Genomic DNA, 19,741 nt, shown 5'->3' on the forward strand with positions numbered 1-19,741 from the left:
CCTCCACAAAATGACTTGCTTGTTGATAGCTGAAGGAAGAAGCAACAGGGTGTACCGGGCTGCATGCTGCTCCTCTTCATTCAGCCCCAACCCAGACACCTCAGTCAACACGAACCCAGATAGCAAGAATCCTGATGCCCTGAGAAGGAACCGGCCATGCCATGGGTCATGTTGAAGATGATTGCTGAGAAGTTTATGTCACGGGGCTGGTGCAGCTGGGTGGCAGAGTGCCTGCCTAGGATGTGCGACTCTGGGCTCCAGCTACAGCACCTCAAAGAAAAAGAGTCTGTGCATCAACCCCTGGGAAAACGTCAGAAGACGAGGAAGTGACGACACGGGAGCGTCAAGCTCACCACTGTTCAAACATGTTGAGAGCGCTCACCCATGTGTGTGCTCGTGCATGTGGGGGCCAGAGATCGACCCCATGTGTCCTCCTCAGTCAATCTCCTCCGTAATTTTTGGGGCAGGGTCTCTCACTGAACCTGGAGCTCACTGATCGGCGAGACCAGCAGACAGCAAGCCCCAGGGGCTCTTCTCTCTCGGGCTCCCCAGAGCTGGGATTACACGTGTGTGCCACCTCACCCAACTTTTATGCGAACGCTGGGGATCAAATTCGGGTCCTCACGTAAGCTTGGCCAGCGCTTTACCAACTGAGGCGTCCCACTGGCCCCATGGGCGAGTCCTCAGACCTTTCTGGCCCCTATTTCTCCTACTGTAAACTGAAACCCAAGAGCCCCATGCCTCAAACACGTATGTGTAGACCATTGATCTTTGTGAAGTTTTGGGCAACACAATAAGTTAAACACTGTCCCGCTTGGAATCCACAGAGTTTAAGGTCTGCCAGTCAAAGGAAACAAACCCCAAGTCACACAAAAGCACACACACATCTCGACAGTACTACTGTGAGAGTGCGGAACGTTCACGGGCACCGTGTGCCAGGACTCCTTCTAAAGATCAGCCACGAGACTCCTTTAACAGCTGCACATGACAGGAACTTTATCGCTGGGCCCATTCTGAATGGGGAAACTAAGGCCTGGTGAAGTCAACTAGGTAAGGGTCACATGGATGGAAGCGGTAGCTACAGTCATGGGTGGCTCTGCCGTTAATACTGTCCTGCCTTCCAACTGGCCATGAACCTCGAACAGTCTTTAGAACTTCGTATTTTACTTAATTTTTCTCAAGGGCCATTTCAGAGTTTCAGCGTACAGGGCAGTTTAGTGCTGGGCCATATTAGGATTTATATTATATTAGGTCATATTTACTGAAGACCCTCCCTGTCTTGTAAGGGGGCGGGGCTCTTGGGGTCCTTGCAGGGTGACAAGGTGCAAACAGCGAGTGGCTGGGACAGCAGTTTCTACTCTGCTCTCCTGCTGGGGCTCGGCCACTCTATTCTTCCTGCTCCACAGCAAGCCAAGCCCATCAATCAAAGAACAGCGAATCAACTCCAAAGAATACAGAACAGCAGCAATAAATAGGTGTACCGTGCTTCCTGTGACCTTTAAACTGATCACAGCCCTGATTGAGTCCCAGTTCTGAACTGAACTGAAATGGCAGCTGGGCGAAAGAAAGGCCGGGGCTGAGCCAGCCGGACAGGAGTAATTGCTCAAGTCCCTCCCTCCCTCATTTGCCCTCCCCCCTTCCCTACCCTCTCCCCTTACGGCCTTCCTTTCCTTTTTCTCTCTCCTTTACTTTCTTTTTTCCGTGTGTGTGTGTGTGTGTGTGTGTGTGTGTGTGTGCACATGTGTGTGTATGTGTGATACACATGTTCCTATGGATGTGTACACATCTGTGCTCATGCATGTGGAGATGAGGTGTAAATGTTGCGTCTCTTCCTCAGCCACTTCTTCACCTTGTTTACTGAAATAGTCTCTCACTGAACCAGAGTCCACCGACTAGACTGGACCATCTCACCAGCAGGCTGCAGAGACCCCGGCTGCCCCCCACCCTGTTGTCTTGGTACTCTGGTGCTGGGGAATCCAATTCAGGTCCCCATGCGTACATCGCAAGCACTTCACTGACTGAACCTGTGCCAGCCCCGCCTCCCAATTCTCTTTTATTTTTAAACTTTAACATTCTATATTCACAGTAGGGAAGACAGAAAAAACAATTGCCCAAAAAGGGAAGAAAACAAATATCCCACCGTGATTAATATGCTGGTGTTCATTCTCATATGTTTTTTTCCCAATACAAAAAAATAGATAAAGAAGAGGATTTAGTACTACAAAGGGCTGGTTCACAGACGCCCCACCATCTGCCACCTGCAAGCAGGGGAGGAGTGTGGAGGGCTGCTGCTGTGTGTGTTAACATGCCCACACATGTGGGGAGGCGGACCAGAGGTTTGAGGGCTGGAGAGCCCACTGTGTCTGGTTCAGCCCACATCTGAGGCCCGAGGCCCAGGAGGCCCAGAGGAGAGGCAGGAGGAGAGCAGTGCTCTGTGTATACAGGCGAGTAATTCAGCCTTCCTCACCCCTTATCCTATTCAGGGCCTCGCCAATGAAGAGGGCAGCCATCTGTTCAGCCTACCAGTGTCTAGAAACACCCTCACAGCTATACCCAGAAATAGTACTCACCAACTGAGCATCCCCTGGTCCAGCCAAACTGACACACGGAATTGCCCATAACGAAAAGGAAGGTGGAAACAAACCCACTGAGGTTCAGACACACAGCAGGAGTTGGGGAGGGTGATTACCTGTGCATCCTGCCATTAAAACCGTTCCCCAAATCACAGCTTGATAGCTAGAAAATAAAAGCCCTCAGATACAAGATGACACAGTAGTTCTCAAGGGAGGAAAATGGCCACGTGAATTACATCCTGTGGACTCTGTAGCTGCCAAGCAGGGGACACACACACACACACACACACACACACACACGCACGCACGCACGCACGCACGCACGCACGCACGCACTCATGCACACACTCGAGCACACGGGTATGGGTTCTGCAGGCCTCCGAGAGTTTCCCTCTAGAGCTCAGGTGAAGGATCAGCCTTTCCAGAATAAGCGTGGGCTGTGGCGCCCGCCACTCACATTTCTGCTCTTGTTTGGCCCAGAAGATCTTCACACGCTGGCAGATGTGCTTGTCCTCACGAAGCTTCTTCTGCCACTGCCGCAGCTCCTGAATCTCAGGGTCACAGCGAACCTGGGAAAGGCCACAAAGCTTAGCCAGGCCCCCTTCCCCACACCTCCACACACACCCTTAACAAGTCTTCATGGAAAAGCCTTCAGAACCAACCGGATGTACTGTAACTTTTTATAACTCTCTTGCACATGGGGCTCAAACTGAGAGCCTCATACATGCTAGGCGAGTGCTCTACCACCCAGCTACACCCCAGTCCTAGTTTGATGTACTTTTGATTCTTAGAAAACACTGTTCTTGGTGAGTTATCTACACTCCAAAAGTTTGTTTCGTACGTGAGCACAAATAAGATTGTGAGGATTTGCCATGTTAATGGTATGTTGAGAATATTCTAGATTTGGGCTGTCCCATATTACTATAATGTGCAATTTTAAGTTTTCTCCATCTCATTTGAAAAAAAAAAGAAGCAGGCAAGGATGTTTTAGATAATATATCTTATTTAACCTAGATAATTAATATCATTAATACTTATTGATATCCAAAAATCTTGTCATTAACATGTAATTAATACAAAAATTATTTATGGTAGGCACATATCTATAATCCCAGCACTTTGGGAAGTTGAGGCAGGAAAATTTTGAATTCAAGACCAGAATGAGCTACACATCAAGACTCTCTTCCAGGTCCATTTCATCGCCCTTGACAGGGTGTCTTCTTCCTTCTACATGTGTTCTATCTGCTATTGAGCTATAACCAGCAAACCCTGGCTGCACCCAGCACCTGATGAACCAGATGTGAGAGCAGATTCCCGGAATCCCAGCACTCAGGAGACAGAGGCAAGAGGATAAGGAATTCAAGGTCATCTTCCAACCACAAAGAGAATTTTGAGTCTAGCATGGGATCCAAAAGACCATCATTCATTCTATTGAGGTAGGAATGATTGGGCCCATTCTAAAGATGAGAAAACCACGATGAAGAAAGCAGATGGAGTTCCAGGAGAGGAGTTTGAGGGGAGAGATGTGATGGTGTGATGCAGTACTGTGTGACCCAGTAGACTCAGAAGCATAGCCCCTCACCCCCTTCTCCATCCTGAGGCCTCTTTCTATCACCCGCTTGCAGAAAGTTGACTCCAAGCCTAAGTGGGTAACTACATGTCCAGTTTATTCTGAAAAAGAAGTTAAAGTCACTGAATAGACAAGGAACAACCACCATGTCCAAGGAAGTTGTCATGGTAACACTTACACAGCTCTTGGAATTAACTATCAAAGATGACCACTTTGTGGGTTCCCTTTCACAGTCAGCTCCATTCATTAAAATGCAGCCTAGTTTTATAATCTGGGGAATAGTTCTCTGTATTAGAATTAGTATGAGAATCTGGGGAAGCCACACACTAGATGCCAAGGTCAGTGGCCTCCCAGTCAGTGGCCACACCTATCTTTCCAGGGTTCCCATGTGCCCAAGGGGCAGTGTGCTTGTCCTGGTCTTCTAGAACCCATAACCTTGACTTGCTGTCACTGGACAGGAACAGGTGGGGCGAGGCAGGACAATCAGGAACTGCAGTGGGAACCTCAGGCACAGGCGAGACCCAGTGGGTACAGGAAACAAACAGAGGCAGCTCGGGGAGAGGTCCAAAGGGGAGCTGCTCCCCAAGCCTGCTGGCAGGGCCATTCTGTGGAGGCCACCTCGGTAAGTGTCCATCAGCTTATTCAAGCCACCGCTGGATCTTAAGACTTCCCACCCAGTCACAGCAACTGTCATTAAAGCCACCTGCCCATCTGCCTCCCCCCAGGGCACAAATGGTCCCTGAAAGGACTGGGCTGAGTCAGGTTTGGCCATCCGATCCCTCCCAGCCCCACAGCCAATCTTCCCTTCTCTGTTCCCCCTTTCCGTGCAAGGCCCACCTCTTGTCATCTCTTGGCAGTTTCATTTAGGGGAGGTGTGTTGCCGTTGCTCTCCTGGGAATGTCTATGAGTTATCACAGCCCTGATGGTTGTCGTTTTTTACTTGACTGTGGTAAAATACACACAGTATAAATACATTTTAACTTCAGTGGTGCTAAGTTCGTTCAGAACACCGTGAGACCGCCTCCACTCATCGAATTCGAGAACATTCTTATTGCCTCAAAAGGAAATTCTGTACCCACTAATCAGTACTTCCCTATTCTATATTCTCCCTAGCCCAGCCACTCATCTGTTTTAGAGTATCTGTGGATTTCCCTATCTGGGGTATTTCACATGACTGCAATCATTTGCAATCATTGTGTCTGGATTCTTCACTCATACAGAGCTTCACGATTTATCCCGCTTCTTTGCTGCATAGCCTGCCACTGGGTAGCTAGACAACAGTGTGATTTATCGACTTGTCTCCTCATGGACATTGGAGTCATTGCCACCTTTTACTATTGTGAACAGAGTTCTGTGAACACCTGCCCACGCCACACTTCCTTAAATATTTATTTCCCTGTAGTTGTTTGACGCTGACATACATCACAAAGAGAAACACCTGTTTGGCCACCCTTCCAAAGGCTGCATTTGTCCACAGGGCTCGGCTGACAGTACCGTGTGGTCTCCTGCGTCGGGCCAGAGACCTTTTTCCTTGACCTTCTTCATTTTGTCCTGGGTGCCATTCACCTTGGCAGAACGCAGCAGCACCAGGCTTGTTGGTGGTTCTCTCATTGCCAGGAGACCCTGGAGCACTGGAGAAGGCTTTTGTGAGCTGGGGAGAGCAGGCACCCATTGACCGGCTAATCCCGCTGACTATTGTCACCGTTAGGAAAGCACTTTAGATGGCAGGAGTTGTGCTCATCAGCAAATTCCAGAGTGCAGTGTGGAATCAACATGCAGCGGGTTCCCTTCCCATGGCTTCCCACCACTTTGCCACTTGGTTTTTGAAGTCACCGTGAGAGTCTGCTTGCTCTTCTGGTGTGCACAAGAATATGACCGATGCTATGGACTTGACTTTGGTGCACAAATAAACCAGGAGCTTCTTGATGCAGGTGTCAGTTTTTATTTGTTGTGATTTATTTAGGTATAGTTATTTATTTTGCCTTGTTAGGGACCAAAGGCAGGGCTTGGCGTATGCTAGGCCAGTGCTCTACCATCGCTGCATGGCCAGTCTGGCTGTCAACTTTTTTAATACCCCTGAGCCTTTCAAATTCTTCCAATTCTGTATGACTCTGACAAAAGGCATTCAGAGAACCGTGTCAGTTTATAAAGCCAGCTCTGGGCTGTGGAGATGGCTCTGTGGGTAATGCACTTGCCGTGCGAGCATGAGGACCTGGGTTCAAATCCTCAGAACCCATGTAAAGCCTGGTGTAGTGGTATTTGCTTCCGCCCATGACCTTGGGCTATACGGCCCAAAGGAGGTGGCGCTTCCTGCCATTGTATGTGACCTCTTACAAGGGGCTGTAGAAGGGTCACATGTCCTGTTCCCTGCTCCTGCTTACAGGTAGATTCGCTCCTGTCAGGTCAGAGGATGACTTCAGCTGTCTACTCCATTCTTGTGAGTGTATTTCCTCAATTTATATCTTAATAAATTCTGTTACTCATTTAATAGACTCACATGGATTGATCGTAATAGCCTGGCATGGCCACACCTACCTATAACCCCAGTACTCCTACAAGATAGGAGTCAGTGACAGCAGAGTCCTTGGAAGCTGACATGCCAGACCCTGGCACACACAGCAGAAAATGATGAGTTCTGTTTTAAACAGGAAAGCAAGGAGTAACACTGGAGGGTGTCCTCTGACCACTACAGGAACACTGTGACATCCCCCCACCCCCACCACATGGACAGACATACACATCATATACACAAACAATGGGAAAGGGAGGGGGAAGGAGACTCTAAACCTGACAGTCCGAGACTGAATCTCAGCTCTGCACAGCCTTGAGTAAGTTGCTTAGGCCCTCAGAGCCTCAGTTTCTTAATCTGTAAAATGGAGTTGGTGCTGGGCAGTGGTGGTACACGCCTTTAATCCCAGCACTCAGGGGGCAGAGGCAGGCAGATCTCTGTGAGTTCGAGGCCAGCCTGGTCTACAGAGAAAGTTCCAGGAAAGGAGCAAAGCTACACAGAGAAACCCTGTCTTGAAACAAACAAACAAAAAACCACAAATGGAGTTGGCACAAAAGCAACGCCTGAAGTGCTAATAAAAACATGTCTAGGAAGCTCTCTTTGTGTTAACCATTCTTAAAACCAACTAGTAAAGAAAAGAGTGGATTCATCTGATGCTGAATCCTCTAATTGCCTTGAATGCTCCAAACCAAGTGGCTGAGGAGCCAGTGACTCAGTTAAAAGTGTGGTCTTCTCCCCAGGGTTCACAAAACGCTGAGCACATACATGATTTTGTAATTTCATAACTCTGGGCTCTGGCCAGCTCGAACAGAGGTTCTGGGGTTGTGTGGGGTGGGTGACAGACGGCAGGGGAGAAAAGCAGAGGTTGCTGGGACTCTGCCCTTCCTAATCTCTACTTCCCAACTGCTCTTAGCTCACTTGTTTTCCCTGCTTCTTGGCCAAACAGACACTCACATAGCAACAGCTGCCATCCCTTATTCCCTCAAGCTTTCCTAATTGCCTCGAAGGAAAGCGCTTAATCCATTACAGCCGCTGGAAGGACGCTGGAGAAGTAACAGAATGGACGACGGGCCCTTCAATGACGCTCACAAGTGCCAGCCCTGGAGTTGGCATGAGATGTCTCCCAGTAGGTTCTTAGGATGTCTTAGCCATGGCTGACATCCCAATGGTTATGCGAACGGACTTTACATTCGAAGGACCAGTTTCCACATGTGGAAGAGAGGGGCGGGGGTTGGGGGGAGATGTTTGCAAAATTTTTTTCCACTACCCAATAAAAGTCCCAGAGCGCATAGCTAGCAAGTTCCACTTTCTCTTTGGAAGGAAGCTTGGAGAGTTCTTTTCAGATCTTCGGCAAAACCAAACCAAAGCAGAGCAAAGTCGACTGCTTGTTCTAGAAGTCACTGGTGTTCCCTTTGGTCTCAGGAGCTGTGTGTCTAGTGGCAGGCCTGGTTACTGACATTCGCCCGCACTGTAGAATGCCTCAGGGTTGTTCAGTCTAGAACTGTCTGCCCTGGAGCAGTGTTTTCCACAGTGGGTGTCGGCACATTTGTGAACAACCAGCTTAGCCTGTGGGTGAGGACGACACTTTAAACATGTAATGAGGGAGCAGGGGGATGGCTACACTTGGTAAAGAACCAACAGAGCAAGGATGAGGAGCCGCATTTGGACCCCCAGCATCCACATCAAGCCAGGTGGCACATGGCTGCACTCCCAGCCACTCCCGGTGCGGGAAGGTGGCGGTGCTGGAGGGAGATGGTTCCCTGAAGTCTTCTGGCCAGCTAGTCTAGATGACTGGGGGACTCCGGGCTCAGTGGGAGACCTTGAGTTAAAACATAAGGTGGTTGCTGGAATCAAGGCCTGGTACTTTTCTACAGGATAGAGAAGATTCTAGCTGGTTCTTGACATGCATATATTGAATGCCTAAAATGTCAGCACTGTTAGATGTAATGATCTTTCATTGTAATAAAAATCCTGTTTTTTTTTAAAAAAAAGTAAGATGGACAGCAATAGAGGAAGAGGCTCTACATTGACCTCTGGCTCCACATGCATGTACACATGCACTCACATACACATGTATATATGCACACTATACCACATACATGTACACACAAAAAAACTCTAACGAATAGAAAATAACACATACACCTTTACTGTTGAGGGCATTTTCATCCCCACGGGTTTAACTTTACAATCTATTTTATCGGCCATTCATGGTGGTAGGTCACCTTGTCTTTGCTCAGCGTTCACACAGTGCCTTTTCTCAACTCTTTGCTTTCATTGGGTTATTTTGTATTTTCTGGACCTCTAGTATGGAGGCAATCCTCTCATGACCCAGTCTGGAAACCATGGCACAAGCTGTTCTGTGTACATTTATTATGGTTACTGATGTCTTTAGTTCTCTTGACTGGTTTTATTTTTAATTTTTCATGCTTTTATATAGACCATTCTTTCCTGATTGCCAGAGCACACAGTGTCTGTATTCCAGCTGCTATTTCACATCCTGGTCTTTGTTTTATTTGGTTGGTTGGCTTTGGGTTTGGGGTTGGGTTTTGTTGTTTCTCACAGGGTCTCACTACACAGCCCAGAGTGGCCTCACGCTTAATATCCCCCTGCCTCAGTCTCCCAAGTGCTGGGATTACAGGTGTTCAACACTATGTTGCTATAAGCCAAGTGTGCAATCTGAGTATCTGGAAGCCTGAGGCAGGAGAATTCTAAGTGTGAAGCCAGCCTGGTCACATAGTAAGTTTGAATCCAACCTGAACAACAATAGAAAAATCTTGTCTTTTTTCCCCCGAGACAGGGATTTAACTTACTATGTAGACCATGCTTGCCTTGAACTCACATAGATCCACCTGTCTCTTCTCCCAAGAGCTGGGATTAAGAGACCATTACACCCAGCTTTAAAACTGTCTTTAAAAAAAGGTGCTGTAATATAATAAATAAATTAAAAATTAAACTTATCACCACAGTCTCCTCCCACACGATACAGGCCTTGAGATGGCTTTCATTCTACTCTCCATGCTCTTCTGCGTCACACACACACACACACACCGCCTCTGCTGTGCTGCTTTTTCTCAGAGGCTAATGCCTGCTTACATCTTGTTCTACGTGGTTTTCCTGTAGCTCCTTCCTCGTGGGCTCATCCCCCTCTATTTAAACTCATCTCTCAGGAGTTCGTCCAGGAGGCGTGTTTGGGAGAGGCATATTTATAGCTCTTGAGTGATGGGTGAGTGGGTACGTAATTCTAGGTTCCATGTTGTTTTCCCCTAAGATGAGCAGACACTCCACTTCACTGTCTAGGGCATTACTATGGCTGATGAGAACTCTCTAATTGCTCTCTGGCTTTCCCGTTGTAGGGAATCTCCGCTGCGAGACAGAGTTGAGGACTGGGTGCTTCCAGTGTCCCATGGCCACACGTGAAACATTTTGGATGGTCTTGTCTTTACTCAGCTCATTCAGGATTCATGTCCTTCAGTAGCTTCTGGAAATGCGGCTTCTCCACTGTTCACTGCCCACTCTGCGATTCCTACTACACTGGAGCATCTCATTTTGTCGTGCCTCAGTTGCTTTTCCTCCTGCTACCCCCTCTTCGCTTCTCCCAGACCCACCTCTCATTAATGGCTCCTCTAGCCGTGTCTATCTGCTGGTTAGAGAGGTGATCCATGGATCAACAACCTCTGTACCAGCAAGAATTTGCAAACTCACAGGCTGCAGCCTAGCCTGTGAGATCGGCGTACCACTGAAGGTGAGCTCAGGAAGCTGAGGTGCTTTAACAGACTCTCTGCGTGACGCTGGTGTGCACTGAAACTTGAGGGTCACTGCCTGCAGGGCCTCCAGCATGCTAGGCCAGCACCCCCATGCTGAGCCCATTCACTCAGTCACTTTCATCCCTGATGACTGCACTCGGTTCTTCTTCAAATCTGAATTTCCCCCTTTTTTCATACTGACTTGTTCTTCCAGCATGGTCTATATTTTGTTCTAGTAAATCTATATAATCATTGTAAACACACTTACTTCAAACACTAGAATTGCTGTACTTGAGGCCTGAATGTTCCAGCTGGTGCTGGTGCTGACTTCCCTCTTACTTGGTGGTTCATTTGTAAAATTCAAAGTTTGTAACTTTTGAGTGTATTAGTTCCAAATCCAAGCTTATCCACATCTAAAGTCATGTCTCTAACTAGTCAACTTTTTTTTATTGGGATGAATAAAATAGTAAATATTGTTGGTCTTGTGGGCCTTGAAGTGTCTTTCACACCAATTCAATGCTGCCATTACAACATAAAATCAGCTGCAGACAATATGCTAAATGGGTATGGCCATGTTCTAGTAAAATTTTGTTAATACACATACATGCATGCAGACACACACACACACACACACACACACACACACACACGAGAGAGAGAGAGAGAGAGAGAGAGAGAGAGAGAGAGAGAGAGAGAGAGACTGACTTTACTTTACTTGCAGCCAGACCAGATGGCACAGGTCTATAATCCCAGCTACTATAGAAACTAAGGCAGGAGGACCTCAGTTCAAGACCAGGGTGGACAACTTAGTGAGACTTGGTCTCAAAATAAAAAAGGTAAAAACGACCATTGGGACTGTAGGTCAAAGGTAGAGTACTTGCCTTGCATGCATGAGGCCATAGGTTCAATCTCAAGTGCTGCAAAACAACTTTATTTAATAAAGAATAAAACCCAAAGAACCAGACTGGGAGTGGTGGCGCACACCTTTTATCCCAGCACTCGGAATGCAGGGGCGGGTGAATCTCTGAGTTTGAGGCCAGTATGGTCTACAGAGCGAGTTCCAGGATGGCCAGGGCTAGTTACATAGAAAAACCTTGTCTCAAAAAACAAAACAAAACAAACAAACAAAAACCCAAATCGTAGACAGTGGACTGGACATAGTCCTTCGAGTACAGTTTGCGAACCTCTGCCTTGACGCCTGTGTGGGCATTAAAACTCCAGCTCCGGCTGCCCATGCTGCCTCTTCCAGCTCTTTCTAACTAATGATTTGAAACATTTTTCTAAGCTCAATAAATGACACTGGTATCACTTGGATTCTGTAGAAACAGGCCCTTGGGGGTACGAATGCATGCCAGTGGGGTAGAACAAGACCTGAAGAACTGCCAGTGATCCCAGTGAGCTCAAGTCGGGGCCACCCTGCTTCCCTGGAAGAGAACGCCAGGAATGAACTTAATGTTACAAACCCCGTGCTGACATCTGTACAGCTTGGCTGTTTCAGTTCCTACATGAATACCATGCTGATTATTGCAAATCCTTCCAATGTGAGTCAAGGGAGACTTCTCGGGCTATTAGCCTGTGGTCAGGAAGGCAGGATCTGGGTGACTCACCAACACCAGCTGCCTTTCCTGAGGCAGTCAGTCACTGCAATGCCCGGATCTGAGAAGGCCTTCTCCCAGGAAGCCACACCTATTTATCTACTGAAGTCCCTCTCAAGGGGGAATGGGAGAACAGCAGGACACAGCACATACTTGAAAGAAATGAAAATTCCCCCACATCTCCATGATGACAGTTCAGATAAAGTTCATCCAACTTCTTTTGATAACTAAGTGGCCAGATGATTAGCAATGAATCAGATGCAAAGGCATTTAAGGTATTTGATGGACTTCTCAGTCATCTACAGAGTAAATCAGACCACAGTGTGCTGTGCCAAGGACCCAATCACTCACCACATGCTGAGCTTTTCCCTCTAGTTAGCGCTTAGCTAACAGTTGTGGAGCATGTCTAACAAGGGACCTGTGAGCACTGTTTTAGGAGCTATCTACATGCCTACTATTAATTCTCAGAAGAAATCTATGAGGTATGCAGTATTGCCACTCCTTTTACAAAGAGAAAACTGAGCCTCAGATGGGCAAATAATGCCTCTAATTTAGTCTGTATTGTAGCCCTTGAGCTCAAGCAGCGACAATAAAAATTATCAATGCTGAGTGTTGCCATTCAATTCCTGACATAAGCAATGGCTTCAGAGTTGTCCTAATGCAAGGTCAAGTTTGAAAGCCAGTGCCTCCTCTGTTGGGGCTCTCAAAGGGTGTTCTTCAGACTGCCAGTGTCCTGGTTCCTGAGAACCTGTTTGATATGCAGGTTCTCAGGACCCGCCCAGCTCTCCTGAGTCTGGGGATGGACCCTGCCATCTGTGAAAAATTCTGGTGCAGGCTAAAGATGGAGGACCCTTGCATAGCCGGGCGTGGTGACGTGGGTCGATAGCCCTAGCACTCAGGAATTGAGGCAAGTGTGGGTTTGAGGACAGTCTGGGCTACATAACGTGACACTGTCTCAAAATAAGTAAATAAATATAGAGCTGGGGATACAGCCTAGGGGTAGAGCACTTGCCTGGCAACCCTGAGGCTCTGGCGTCCGTCCTTAGTACGGGGGACAAGAGAGAGGAAAAAGAAGGAAAGCTCCTGCACTGTACCCTTGGAGAGTCACCTGGGTTCTTATCTAAAAAACAAACAATAATAACAAAACCCATTGTCACTCTTATCATTAAATGATGGACTCTGGAGCTGGACGTACTACTTACTCGGTTGGTTGAGTTCTTACTTAGTACAAAGCTCTGGTTCCTGGGTTTGATTTCCAGCTCCAAATAAAACAGATTTGGTGTCGTATTATAATCCAAACTAAAGGTAGAGGCAGGAGGGTCACGAAGTTCAAGGCCATCTTTGGCTGCATGAGCCCCACCCCCATATACATATGGGAGTCTATCCCCTGCCTTTGAATCCATGCAACCTCATGGCTTGCTCTGACCAACAGAAGGAAACAGAAGTGCTGCTGTGTAAATTTTACAATCTATGTTATTCACCCAAAGAAACTCAACCACAACAGTGAAACTGACCTGTGAACTTGTACCTTTAAAGGAAAGTACTCCTGAGAGGTGGAGAAGGTCAGCTACCAGGGTGCCAAGCAGAATGCCGGGCACCTGATTTTCTGGTCTCTTCTTGCCAAGCTGCCCAGAGCAGACCCGTTAGAAGTCCCCACTAATGTATTCTCTGCTGTCACCATACAACGGTATTCAACTTTTTGACATTGGAACATGACATTGAGATTTGTAAACGTGATGGACTTCATTCACTGCTGTCTGGATATACATGACCCTTAGGCTGCAAGCTAGGCATGCTTGAAAGCTGAAAGGTCTTTATCATTTGCTTGTTGTTTGTTTTGAGACAAGTTCTCACTGTGTGGTACCCCAGGCTAGACTCCTATCTCCTAATACTCTTTCCTCAGACTCTTGAGTGTTCAAATTTTGAGACATGTTCTCATGTAGTCTAGGCTGGCCTTGATTGAACTCAATATGTAGCCAAGGGTGGCCTTAAACTAAGGGTGGCCTTAAACTTCTGATCATCCTGCCTCCACCTCCCAAGTGTTGGGATTACAGATATATGCCACCATGGCCTTGTTTTATCTGGTTCTAGGGATTGAACCTGGGACATCATACATGCTAGGCAAGCACTCTACCAACTGGGCTACACCCCCAGCCCTTGAAGAAATTCTCAATAACTTTGAACAAAGGACATTTTCATGTTACACTCTGCCTTGTAGATGATCTGGCTAGTCTTGGCCTTACATGTTTTTCTTGTTTACTCTCCACCTCAACACTACGAACTAGAATTCAGTATTATTGTTAGCTACATTTTGTAGATGACAAAGTGAGGCTCCAAGAAGTTCAATGCTAAATCAAGGAACATGGCAAAGGAGGTAGATAGCACTAGGGTTCTGAAGCCCAAATATCTATACCACCCCCTGCACTGATGATGTAGGTGGAGTTTTTCTGTCCCACAGCCACTTTCAAATAATCACTCAGAGGCTTAATATTAATCACAAATGCTCAGCCAATAGCTCAGGCTTGTTACTACCTAATTCTTATATTTAAGAGTTATATATTTCTTCTATGCTTTGCCATGTAGCTCATGGCTTGTTACCTCATTTTCTACATGTCCTGCTTCCTTGGCAGCTGGCTGGTGTCTCCAGACTCCACTCTTCCTCCCAGTATTCTCTGTGTCAGGCTGTCTCCCCCAATCTCTTCTTGCAATCAGTTTTCTTTTTTCTTTTCTTTCTTTCTTTCCTTCTTTCTTTCTTTCTTTCTTTCTTTTTTTTTTTTTTTTTTTTTTTTTTTGACTCAGAGTCTCTGTATAATAGCCCTGGCTTACCTGGAACTGACTCTGTAGACCAGGCTGGCCTCAAACTCACAGAGATCTGCCTGCCTCTGCCTCCTGAGTGCTGGGATTAAAGGTGTGTGCCACCACTGCCTGGCAATCATTTTTTATTAACAATGAGAGTAATACATATTTACAGTGTGTGGAAGGATTATTCCACAGCCTTCCTCCCTTTTTGTTTAATTAAAAAGAAAGGTTTTAACCTTAACACAGTAAATCTATATGTAACAAAACAGTTATTAAGAATTACAGTTATAACATCCAGTTCATTTGTACTTGGAAAAAATCAGAGAAAAGACTCCATTATCCATTCTGTTTTGGTGAATCCAAAGTGTTGTATCTAATTCACCTTCTCTCCTAACTTGTATTACCAACCCAAAAGATTTGTCACTTGAAATAGTTTAATAAGACACTGATTGACTAGTAACCAGGCAAGAATTATAGGTGGGATGACCAAACTAGGAGAATGAAGGGAAGAAAGGTGGAGTCAGGAGTGGCCAGCCAGATAAAGAGGGGGCAGGAGATGAATGTGGCAGAGCATAAATAAGGAATATGGGTTAACTTAAAATGTAAGAGCTATTTAGTAATAAGCTTGAGCTATTGGCTGAGCATTTGTAATTAATATTAAGCTTCTGAGTGATTATTTGAGAGCAGCTGTGGGACAGGAAAACTCTGCCTACATGAAGACAACACCACCCACTGCACTCATGACAACACCACCCACTGCACTCATGACAACACTACCCACTGCACTCATGATAACACTACCCACTGCACTCATGACAACACCAACCCACTGCACTCATGACAACACCACCCACTGCACTCATGACAACATCAACCCACTGCACTGATGACAACACCAACCCACTGCACTCATGACAACACCAACCCACTGCACTCATGACAACATCAACCCACTGCACTCATGACAACACCAACCCACTGCACTCATGACAACGCCAACCCACTGCACTGATGACAACACCAACCCACTGCACTCATGACAACACCAACCCACTGCACTGATGACAACACCAACCCACTGCACTCACGACAACACCAACCCACTGCACTCATGACAGCACAACCCACTGCACTCATGACAGCACAACCCACTGCACTCACGACAACACCAACCCACTGCACTCATGACAACACCAACCCACTGCACTCATGACAACACCAACCCACTGCACTCATGACAACACCAACCCACTGCACTCATGACATCACCAACCCACTGCTCTCATGACAACACCAACCCACTGCACTCATGACAACACCAACCCACTGCACTCATGACAACACCAACCCACTGCACTCATGACAACACCAACCCACTGCACTCATGACACCAACCCACTGCACTCACGACAACACCAACCCACTGCACTCATGACAACACCAACCACTGCACTCATGACAACACCAACCCACTGCACTGATGACATCACCAACCCACTGCACTCATGACAACACCAACCACTGCACTCATGACATCACCAACCCACTGCACTGATGACATCACCAACCCACTGCACTCATGACAACACCATCCACTGCACTGATGACACCACCACCCACTGCACTCATGACAACACCAACCCACTGCACTCATGACAACACCACTCACTGCACTCACGACAACACCAACCCACTGCACTGATGACAGGATGGAAAGGAGTTGCTTACAGTGTGACAAGCTGACAAGCATTGGGGGTGCATATACCTGAAAACATTCTTGTAGCTGTATTTAAATAACTACAGTAATAAGTGAGGGAAGAGGGAGGAGGGGCCTGGCCTGGGATCTGATCCCAGAGCAGCCCAAGGTCCCTATTTATAGTACTGTGGCCTATTTCAGCCTGCTAAGTGGCCAGACATTGCCCCAAGAAGGAGGCCTGAATGGGGACCATGGCAACTGGGTGCCTTCTTTCTGGGGCATCAGAGTCCTGCTGGGCACAGGCAGAAGTTTCTATCCTGAGCAAAAAGATGGTTTAAAAAATAACAGATTTTTCTCAAGCAAGAAAAAAATACAACAGAAACCAAGTACTTAAGAAACACCAACCCACTGCACATCATGACGCACCAAGAAATAAGCAGGAATATATTCTTAGAGGAGTGAATGTATGGGTCACAGCTTTCAACAAAGCCACACCCTCACTGCTAGCAGGGTAGGGGTGCAGTGAGAGGTGGGGATGAAAGGTGGGGGACCACAGGGATACAGCTGTTGGTCCCATTTTTCAGGAAAGGAAAACTGACTAATTTAAATAGTGATAGTTATAGGGCTAGCACACCAAAATGTAACCCTCTTTACCCAGGCCCTCTGGGTTAAGAAACGGCTTTTTGTGCTGGGGATGATTAATGCTTTCCTCTAATGTTTGGGAGGCAGGGAAAGCAGGTCCACAAGGCCAAGACCAGCTCTACCGCACAGTGAGCATAGTCTCAACAAACAAAGCTACATAGATGGTGGGAGGGGCTCCTTAAAGAGCTATATGCAGTTAATGGTCACTGGATCATATTGGGGGGTGGGGAAGAGAAAATAGAAGGAACCTAGTTAGAAAGATAAAGCAAATCAACAGGAGTGGGGGGGACAAGAGGGTGATGGGGTGAGTGAGCAAAATACTTTATGTACATGTATGAAAATGTCATGATGAAACCAATTAATATACAGAACAATAAGTATGTGACAGAAAATCACAGAGGTTACTTTGACCCAGGAGGTCTGGAGTGGTGCCCGAGGCCCTGCCTTCCAAGTAGGCCCAGGGGAAGATGTCATCGGCAGTGGACTACAAGCTGAACAGCAAGGTTTGCAAATATCACCACATGGCTTCTCCTTTTCTCCCATGGAAATAATAGTGTGCACCATTAGGTTATTTTTTTTTTTTAAGTTTTTTGAGACAGGGTCTCCCTGTGTAGCCCTGGCTGACCTGGAACTCACTCTGTAGACCAGACTGGCCTCGAACTCAAGAGATCCACCTGCCTTTGCCTCCTGAGTGCTGGAGTTAAAGGTGTGTGCCACCACTGCTCAGCTTCCAGATTATGTTATAAAAGATATTCCCATGGGGCTCTAAGGGTCACACATACCTTCTGTGGTACATGATGGGAAAGGTTCCTGCAGAAGTGTGAATCCTAGTGTGGGTGGGCTGGGAAGCAGGCTCAGTTGGTAAGAACCTGAGTTCCATTCCTAAAACCCATATAGAAAGTGGGCACAGTGCCAAGTACTTACTTCCCCCAGTGCTGGAGAGGCAGAGGCAAGAGGATCTCTGGGTTTGCAGGGCAGCCAGCCCAGCCTACATAGCAAGTTCCAGGGCAGTGAGAAATTGTGTCTCAAAATACACGGTGGACGTGGGCTTCTGTGTGGATGTGCACCATGTGCACCTTACATATACAAGCTCTAAGGACCAAAGATTTGGGGGAGCCACATCTGGAGGCTACCAGTCTCCTCAAGAAGTCAGTGAGATCATGTGACTCCTCTACCCACATTCCAGCAGCCTACTGAAAGCTGGTTCCAGGGGTCCAGTCTTTGAATGGTTCTTCTCCTCTTCTACCACTCACCCCCAGCCCACTCTCATTACCTACACTGACCTTCAAATACTTCTAGCACCTTCCACCTCTTTGTGCCTCCACACTTGCTCTGGCCATGAGATGCACTTAGGCCTTGAGACGCATGGTATTTTAATCAAGGTTACTATTGCTGCAATGAAACACCATGACCAAAGCAAGATGGGGGCGGGGCAAAGGATTTATTTGGCTTACACTTCCATATCCCTGCTCAGCACTGAAGGAAGTCAGGACAGGAACTCAAGCAGTGCTGGGAACCTGGAGGCAGGAGCTGATGCAGAGGCCATGGAGGGGTGCTGCTTACTGGCTTGCTCCTCATGGCTTGCTCAGTCTGCTTCCTTATAGAACCCAGGATCACCAGCTCAGGGATGGCACCACCCACAATGGGCTGAGTCCTCCCACATCAATCAATCACTAATTAAGAAAATGCCCTACAGCTAGATCTTTTAGAGGCATTTTCTCAGCTGAGGCTCCCTCCTTTCAGATGACTCTAGTTTGTGTCAAGTTGACATAAAACCAGCCGGCACACGTGGTGTGTGTTTTGCTCACCCCTCTGAGGGTTTCCACACTCTGCTATGAAAAGCACATGCCCCTGATGACCTGCTGAGGCTCTAGAACAAAACTGAATAGAACACATCACATAATCTCCAGAGCCCAGTCCAGACACGCTGCAATCTGTCTGATCACCATCCGTGTGAAAAGAGACTCACATTGTAGGCCACTGGCTTTGGGGTGATTTATTAAGTGGTATCATTTTGACAATACCTGATGAACTTTTTTTCTTTTTTTTTTTTTTGTCAGGATGCTTGGGATGAAACTCAGGGCCTCGAGTATAGTAAGCATGTGCACTATCACTGAGCATCACCCCAAGCATCTCTACTCTGTTTCTTATGTGTGTGAGTTCACGTGTAAGTATGTGCACCTGTATGTGGAGGTAAGAGGATCACCTCCTAGGTTTGTTATCATTTGGATTTTTGGTTTTCTTTGAGACAGAGTCTCTCACTGACTTGGGACTCAATCAAGCAGGCTATGGAAGTTGACCAGAGAGCCCATCCATCTGTCGCCACCTTCTGAGTGCTGGGATGACAAGAGGGGTCTCACCACACACACCCAGCACTTTTCCCAGGAGATTTACAGCTTGAACTCCTCAGGTCTGCACAGTAAGCACTTTGCCAACTAAGCTACTGCCCCAGCACCCTTCTCCCCTTTCAGAGACAGGCTGTCATGTGTCTTAGGATGACCTTCAAAGTGAAGCTAGGATTAGTGGTGTGTATGGCCCTTAACTCGTGGCAAGCCCCTTGCCTGGCTCTCCCAAGTGCTAGGATTACAAGTATACACGACCACACAAGGTC

General features: G+C 47.2%; 1 protein-coding gene across 2 annotated transcripts in view; it reads right to left on the minus strand.

Annotated features, from left to right (window-relative positions):
- The window catches only part of Iqck (IQ motif containing K), a 121,968-nt gene that overhangs the window by 29,054 nt on the left and 73,173 nt on the right, over positions 1-19,741 (minus strand). For both annotated transcript variants that reach the window (XM_037211119.1, XM_028867801.2), the window contains one exon: positions 3,031-3,142. In XM_037211119.1, coding sequence (XP_037067014.1) covers positions 3,031-3,142 — 112 coding nt within the window. The remainder of the gene's footprint in view (positions 1-3,030; positions 3,143-19,741) is intronic.

The sequence above is a fragment of the Peromyscus leucopus genome, chromosome 1 (genome assembly GCF_004664715.2).
Source record: "Peromyscus leucopus breed LL Stock chromosome 1, UCI_PerLeu_2.1, whole genome shotgun sequence".
Lineage (NCBI taxonomy): Eukaryota > Metazoa > Chordata > Mammalia > Rodentia > Cricetidae > Peromyscus > Peromyscus leucopus.